Genomic DNA, 8,043 nt, shown 5'->3' with positions numbered 1-8,043 from the left:
TCAGATGTCGTAGAAATCCACGTGGGCACCGGAGCTGAAGGTGTCCTCCTCCAGGAGATTCACCAGCTTCTGGGCTGACACGGTGCAGTCTATCAGGTGCCCACTCTCCTGCAGGCTTTGGAAATATTGACGCATCTCAGGGTCTCTGGTCTTAGTGCGGGCCAAGAGCTGCATGTCAGTGTCCAAGGGACCTGGAGAAATAGCAACGAAAAAGAAATCACATAAAGTAAAAGCAAAATCTGGGGCCCATTTTCCTTCTGCATCTGACTCAGCTGCAAGAATCATAGAATCACATGGGGTTGGAAGGGACCTCCGGAGATCATCTAGTCCATCCCCCCTGCCAAAGCAGGTCCACCTAAAGCAGGTTGCACAGGAACTTGTCCAGGCGGGTTTTGAATGCCTCCAGAGAAGGAGACTCCACCACCTCCCTGGGCAGCCTATTCTAGTGCTCTGCCACCCTCAAAGTAGAGAAGTTCCTCCTCATGTTTAGGTGGAACTTCTTATAGTCAAGTTTGTGCCCATTTCCTCTTGTCCTATCTAAGAATCTTTTATCCACAAAGCCAGGAGAAAATGAATAGCAATTAATGAATTCCTCTCCTCACCTGGGGCATAGTTGAGGACACGGACATCAGGCTCCTCAAGTGCCAGCACCTGGAACATCATGTCCCGGGAAGCCTTCCCGCTGCAGTACAGTGCCCAGTTCTTGAAGGGCTTTATGGCACAGAGCGAGGAAATGTTCACCACTGTCCTGCTCGAGCCAGGCGGCTTCCCAAAGGCTTGCAGGGCAGTGGTGGTGAGGCAAAGTGCTGAGGTGACGTTGAAGGCAAAGTAGCTGTTGATCTCATCTGGGTCAGTGAGGTCGAGGAAGGATTTGGAGATATCTCCCAGGGAGCCTAGGAAGGAAGGAAGGACAAACGAGTTTAAAGTAGGTAAAGATGGGTGCAACAACACAGCAGATCCCTTTTGCTCCTACATTTCCATGTGCAACACACTATTACAGTTTTGCTGGCCCAACCTCTAGCAGGGTCTCACAGGAGAGCAAGGAGCTCAGCACAGCCCAGCTCTGCTCATTGCTTTTAGGTCACCTGCTGAACCAACAGCAGTGACATAGGACAGAGACCTGCCCTGACAGTCCTCTGTCAAAACAAACAGCTCCCAACCTCCAGCCTGAAGCAAAACGCCTCCCTAGGCCCCCATGCGTTCTCCTGCATGTCCCTCTTTTGGGACAGCGGAAGGCCCAACTCCTGTAGCACCTACTACCTGCTGGAACATGTAGTCTTCTTTTAGAGTGATAACGGGTTAAAAAAAGGCACTAAAGCCAACAGACATTAAAGACTGCAAGTGAAACACCCACAAGGCACAGGGCTAGAAGTTTTTCGGAAGTTTGCACTCAGGGAGCAGAGCAGTAGGAGGATGCAGGAGGGTGGCCAGCTGGTCCTATGCCATGAGTAACGGGTAAAACCTTGCGAGCAGCAAAGCACCACAGCCCTGGCAGCAAACCGCCTCCGGTCTGCTCTCCAGACTAATCCCTTTAATAAAATAAGATCCGGACAGCGTGAAATCCCCGCTGCTCCTTGGGTTATTTACTCGGCTGGGTTATTTACCGGCACCCAAAGCACGAATGAAGCCTCGGTTCAGCCGTTGCAGGACCAAGGGAGGGCTCGCCGGGGCTCAGCCCCGCTGCCCGGGGGAGGCAAAGGGCAGCGGGCTCGGGGCGGGGCGGGGAGCGCGTTGTTACCGGCGTTGTTGACGAGAAGCAGGCGGCCGGGAGGGGCGGCGGGCAGCACCTCCCGCAGGGCAGCGACCGCCGTCCGCAGCCCCTGCTCGCAGCCCAGGTCGGCGGCCACGCACTCCACCCGCAGCCCGGTACCGCCGCCCCGCAGCTCGGCCGCCAGCTCGGCCAGCGGCGCCGCCGAGCGCGCCAGCAGCATCAGCACCGAGCCCTCGCCGAGCCGCGGGGCCAGCAGCCGCGCCAGGCTGCGCCCGAAGCCCCGGGAGGCGCCGGTCAGCACGCAGACAACCGTGCCCCAGCGCCCGGGTACCGCCTGCGCTCCCGGTCCCGGCTCCATAGCGGCGCCGAGCGGAGTGGGGGGCGCGGCACCAAGCCTCGCCACGTGACCCGCCCCATTCATCCCCCTTCCGCCGCTTCGTGAATGGACGCTCCGAACGGGCCGGCACCGCCGCCACCTCCCGTTGGCCGCCGGCCCGGCCCGCTGACGCACGCTGTGTGGGCGTGGCCAGAGCGGCGCGCCCCCCTCCGGCCGCCCCCGGGGGAGCAGCGGGCGCCGCGGCCGGGAGCGGGCCCGGGGCCCCGGGGAGCGCACGGCCCTGCTTGGCCAAAGCGCGGCTGCGCTTGGGGTTTTTCCTCCAACACGTTTTTTTTTTGTTTTGTTTTGTTTTGTTTTGTTTTGTTTTCCAATGCATTTTTCAGGACATTTTTGGTAGCACTTTTTAAAAATTTATTTTCGATATATTTTTTTTTCCTCAGCGCGGCTACAAATTCCCCCCCTTCCCTGCACCTTCTTAGCCCCGGCTCTTTGCTGCCGGCCACCGCTGCGACTTTCCCCTCGGGCTGCGCCCTAACAAAGCCTTTCACGCCTTTTTCCTCTGTGATCGCTGGGTTTGGCTCTCGGCGCCGGTCGTTTATTAGGTAGTGAAAGCTCTGTCTTGATCCCAAAGAGTCCTAAAATCCTTTTTAAAAAAATAATTATTTTTTTTTGCACATGAAGATGCAGACAACTTTCAAAGAGGGTTTTTGCCAGGGGTACCTGGTTTGTGTGGAATTAGCTGGCAGCTGGGCTTGGTTTCCCAGCTGTTCAGTCCTGAGGACAGATGGCCCCCGTGGTGCGTGAGCAGGTAACGAAGCGGAGTTTTGCTCTATTAAGCAGTCGCAGACTGGGCTGAAACCCTCCAGTGTTCTAATAAAGCATTAAAAATTCATGGTATGGCAAAAACCCAAGAGTGATATTTGTTTTGCTAAAGCAAATCTTACACATTCAGTAAAATTAAGATCATCAGCAAAAAAATAAGACAGCAAACGTGTATTTTTTTCACAAGTAGTTTCCTGATGGCAGAACTTGCTTCAGTGGCTGCCAGTTTCCCCCTTCCCATTTTGGCAGCTCCGATCTCCTGCATCCATCACACTCTTTGCCCCAGTTCCCAGCCTGGCACCGCACCCTGTCCCACGTAGCTGTGCTCAACACAGAACCGGGCCAGCTGGAAATGGCCATCATTTTGATGGGCTTTCCTTCAGGCAGACCATTTTTTCCATCTGACCTGCTACCAGGCTACACCAAAGGGTGTAGGAGTGAGGGTCTGGGAAGCGGGATTTTTTTTAGCTGATAGAAGTTGCTTGTGCTAATAGTCACTCAAAATAAAAAATCAGAAGGAGGGAATTGGTGACCAAATCAGCCCAGAGCTGGAACTGGAGGGCAAAGCTGCAGAGAAATTATAAATCTGTAAGATATCTCCTGATGTCTCATTCTCCCTTTTGTGCTGCTCAGTAAACAAACAGGCTTGAGCCAAGGATGCACCTTGCACTGTGCAAATTTAGGCAAATCGAGGATGATGTGATGTATCTTTTTGGCTCCTTGTCATTGAAGCCTAAGCAAAATGGTTTCCCATGCTCACAGTGCTGCTTTTGCGCAGCTGACCTGTGATGCCATGTAACCTCCTGATGTGTTTGAGTCTTGACAGCTACAGCCGCCTGTAGAAAAAGAACAAAAAGTCATTACTTTTTCTCTCGCCACCTGCTCCTCAGGGAAGTCTCACTGCTGTGTTCGCTGTTCTGGCTCAGACACATCATTTAGTGAGGCCAGACACTGCATTTTGCTGGTGCGAGTGTCTGCCTCGACCTTGGGCGGGTGGGCCTGTTATCTGTGACTTCTTCCTCTCATTCATCAGTGCCAATAACATCACTTCTTTAGTTGCTGCACCTACGTATTTTCCTTGCTTTGCAGCAAAATCCCATCCCTATCACTGATGGGGAGCTTGCACCTTGGTGCAAATCTAATAAATTTGTACAGCGGGTCCAGCTGCTGCCAGGGGGAGGTGTGCCGAGGGCAGAGGAAGCACAGGGACATTGACATTCCCCATCCCAGGAGAGCAAACCCCATCCAATGGCTGTTAGAAAATTTCATAACTGACCTGAGACGACCAAGGAGAGAGGCTGGGACACAAACTACAGGAACAAATATTTATTCATACTGGGACATGAGTTGTCCCAGCCAAACTGGGGCACCCCAATGTGGTTTTTACACATGGTTCTTATACCCTTCAAGCATTCAGGTACAACACGATTTGACTAATGACTAACACCCCCACCACTGATTATTAATCATAGTAAAACTTAGCAAAGCAACTCTATTTTTACAGCATTCTTGCTGCTTGTCTATAGCTCCAGATATCCCTGGACACAGTCATGCTGGAGTTACTGATCTATGACACCAGATGATGGTGGGAGGGTTTCAGAGATGTGTCAGAGGGGCTGGGATGCTGGCGTTACCTTGGTTGTCCAAGCGTATCCTTTAACCTTCATGGACAGATCTAAACTTCCAAGAAGCAAAGTCCTTATTTCCATAGCTGGGCTGTCCTTTATTTTGTTTTATGTAAGTGTGAACGATACCAACGTCTCCAGTAAAGTTCCACTACCTGATTACATTGCAGTGTATAATGTGAACTAATATGTATATTAATGAAGTTAATACACTTTCATACTATAAAGACTGGTTGATATAATAGGGAAAGGAATTTTCCTAACCCATGAAAGCTATGAAATAACCCCACCAGACCAGTTATCTTTTAATTCCCTGGGTTGCATTTAAAGTTGGTCATTTTGAGGATTTTTTGAATGTCACTTTATGCTACAAAGGGCATCTCCTCAAATCAGGTAGGTGGCTTGTGGGGTGACATGCTGTGTGCTGAAAAAAAGAGAAAAAGAAAACAAGAAGAAGAAAACAAGAAGATTCTGGCCTGTCAGCAAAACCTGAGTTATGAACAAATTTGCTAAGACTGTATCCAAGACATATTCCTCTGTTGCCTGATGGACATAGTGCATGGTGAAGACCCTCCATAAGTGGCTTGGTGAGGGTGAGCATGATGTAAGGAGCTCTCCTTGTGTAGTTATAGAGATTAAACTTCATTCCCTGGTGTTTCTGTGTTCTTACACCTGATGCTGTCTGGCTCCTGTGAGAGCAGCTTGCTTCTTCCACTGGATTTTAACTTGACACAATCATGCTGATAGTGGGTGTTTCACTTTTCTTGGAGAACACCCAATACTAAGCATCGCTCAGCAATTTCAGGGCCTGCTGTAGTCTCATGTTTTATGTCTTCAGAGATAAGAAGGTACCAACACTCGTCTTATCCTTCCTCCAACCACCCTGGAAGTGCTGATGTCAGAGCACCCCTGGGAGAAAAGGATATGGTTTGCAGTAAGGGTAGGGAACTTAGTATTAGGAAACCTGGTCTAAGGGCCAAATCCAGTAAAGAATGTAGATACTTCCCTGGCTTTTTATTTTCTTGGGTTTTTTTCCCTTTTTTTTCTTTCTTTTTTTTCCCCCATCTGATTTTTTCCTGGTTGTCTTTTTATACTTACGGATTTTTTGCAACTTGCTAGTTCCTCACCTCATCCACCATCCAGAACCAGCCATAGGACTGCAGGGATAGTTTGCAAAGAGAAAGTTTTTCCATGAAAAGAGGACTCCAGAAATGGCAGCTGCAGAAATTAAATTAATATTGGAAAAGGGCATGAAGCAGAATACAATTTTAGTGCAGCTGCTAGGAGCCAGTGCATTTTGGTTGGACTGCTCTGGAGCTCTCTCAAGAGAATATGTTTTTAAACATAAATGGTTGCTGTTGACTGGGGATTTGAATGCTATGTCAAGAAATACAATATAAATGCATCTAATGCATGGAATAAGGAGGAGTGGGAAAGGCTGTACATTGTAGAAAGGTCATCACTGGGTTTTCAGAAGTGATGCAATTTGAGCTGGGAAGGTGATAGAGCTGGGAAAGCCCTTGAAGATGACCTGTTGTACAGGTGTGACAACTACAGGGACACCTTCCCTAGTTAGTGAAAGCATTTGCCTGAGCAGTGTCTGGTGAACACGACGGGAAGGGAAGGAAGCCGCATATGACTGGTGGAGCTGGTCCAGGGGGCATTTTCCCCCTGAGTAATATAAGTATCAACTTATCCCTGGGTAAGCATTTCAGTGTTGGAGGATGAGCAGGTTGCCACAGAGCCTCCTGGGGTAGCAGGAGCTGCTCAGGCAGGGTCTCAGCCTGCATGCCAGGACCATGCTCTGGCAGCAGGAGAGTTTGAACTCTTTCCAGGAAGTTGGTCGAGAAGATGAACAGAGATGTGCCAGAATCAGTGAGGGCAGTGGTCATTCCCTGAAGAGATGGAAGATGCTCCACTTCCCTCCCACCCTGTGCACAGTGGAGACACTGGGTCCTCAGCACCATTCTAGTCCCCTGAGAGATTTGCTCCTGCTGCATGGCTCTGCTGCTGATGTGGACAGACCTCATGGCACTGTCCTGTGCCAACAGGACAATACCATTCCACTGTGTTGTGTGTGTGTCACACCACCGTGACAACACCGTTCAGGCACCTCTTTGCATTCACAAAGCAGGAGGCAGATGAAGCTGGTTCCAGAAGAGCGAGCAATCATGAAACCATGCACACCACAAAACCTCAGCTCTTCATCCATCAGCCTTAGGGCTTCTCTTACAGCTCAGGCTGTAGTTGAGGAAACCAGCACTAGGTGTCAGCGGCATTTAAAATCTGGAGGGAGCTGTGGGCAACCCCTGAGTCCGGGGAACCCTGGGAGGACAGCGAGGGAGCTCGGGGCTTCGCTCCTGGGCAGCACAGTGCAGGGAGAGGAAGAGCCACTGGTACAAGCCAGCTGAAAAGTGCCAGGGGAGTAAATTTCTCTTGATGGTGCTGATTTTAAATGTCTAGTGGCGTATTATCAGAACTGCCCAAATTATCCATTGTTCAAGATTGTACCTATTGGATTTATCTGGAGAAGCCACCTGAGCTACTTTGTTGTTGTGCCACGGATCCTGTATGGATCCTGTTGTTGCACAGATCCTGTTGTGTGTGTGTGTTTGCAATGCTCTCAGCAGCTTCTGACGGGTATGACAGGGCTCCCACAAATCCAGAGGAAGGTAGGAGGGCTTCCAGGGGGGAAACCCACCCTGCATGCTGCAGGGGTGGTGGGAACGCTTTGGAGCTTGTAATCCTGAGCAGCAGCTGCCATAACACTGCCAGGGCTCATGCATGTTGGAGAGGAAGTGCTAAATTCCTTCTGCAAAGGACTGTTAACAATAGCTTTCAGGAAGAGCCCTGGGTGCCTGGCGTTACCACCCAAGAAGGGCAGGGCTCGAAGTCATACAAGGTGGCCCTGGCTGTAGTCATCATTGCCATGACTACCCATGGACTGCTGGAAGGGAAGGCTGTGGTTTCGCTCCTGAGCTCTGCTTGTTGTTTTAGTAGCCCAAAGGCCACCCCAACTGTGGGATCTCATCATGTTCAGCAGCTAACTGTGTGACCTCCTAGGACAAGATGCCTCAGATGCCAGCAGATCTCTTGCTCCATACAGCAGGGCTGCTATCTGTCTGGATTTTATTGCAGCAAGGATAATGAGGATAGACTTAGCGGCACAGCAGGACCCTCGCTCCTGCAGCTGTCCATGATGAGGAGGGGAGCGGGCAGAGAGGAAATCTCCCCTTGTTACCGGCTAGGAGGTAGAGTCTGCCTCCTACTCATAAATTATGATCCCTTCTGCTGCTGTCATGGGTGACTCATGCAGCCCCAAGAGCAGAGAGCAGAACTCAACCCTCACAATGGTGTTAACCACTTCCCGTCGTACATGGAATAGAAATATATCGTGCACCACTCATGCTTAAGAGTGAATGTATTTGCCCTTCTGCTTCTAAACAAAGACAGGGAGACCAGCCCTATCCTTCACTGTGCTGCTTCCCTGTCAGCATGGGCTTCCCAGGTTCAGCTAAACAGTCCAGAGCTAAGGAGCAGCTCTGTAC

At 50.7% G+C, this 8,043-nt stretch overlaps 1 protein-coding gene across 1 annotated transcript; it reads right to left on the bottom strand.

Moving 5' to 3' along the window:
• SPR (sepiapterin reductase) lies at positions 1-2,069 on the bottom strand. The gene is made up of 3 exons (XM_074148137.1): positions 1,739-2,069; positions 603-893; positions 1-191 (listed from the first exon to the last, which is right to left on the bottom strand). Exons 1-3 carry the CDS (start codon positions 2,067-2,069, stop codon positions 1-3), a joined length of 813 nt encoding a protein of 270 aa, XP_074004238.1.
• Between the last annotated feature and the right edge of the window lie 5,974 nt (positions 2,070-8,043).

This window comes from Numenius arquata, chromosome 5 (genome assembly GCF_964106895.1).
Source record: "Numenius arquata chromosome 5, bNumArq3.hap1.1, whole genome shotgun sequence".
Lineage (NCBI taxonomy): Eukaryota > Metazoa > Chordata > Aves > Charadriiformes > Scolopacidae > Numenius > Numenius arquata.
The sequence above is the reverse complement of the archived record's forward strand: the minus strand, read 5'-3'. Positions and strand labels throughout refer to the sequence as shown.

Bases quoted from the DNA above. Each gene is read 5' to 3' on its own strand.
- SPR (XM_074148137.1), bottom strand. From the start codon at position 2,069: ATGGAGCCGGGACCGGGAGCGCAGGCGGTACCCGGGCGCTGGGGCACG. The intron at 894-1,738 runs GTAACAACGCGC...CTTCCTTCCTAG, and splicing joins GCTTCTCGTCAACAACGCCG to GCTCCCTGGGAGATATCTCC. The intron at 192-602 runs GTGAGGAGAGGA...CTATTTCTCCAG, and splicing joins TGTCCTCAACTATGCCCCAG to GTCCCTTGGACACTGACATG.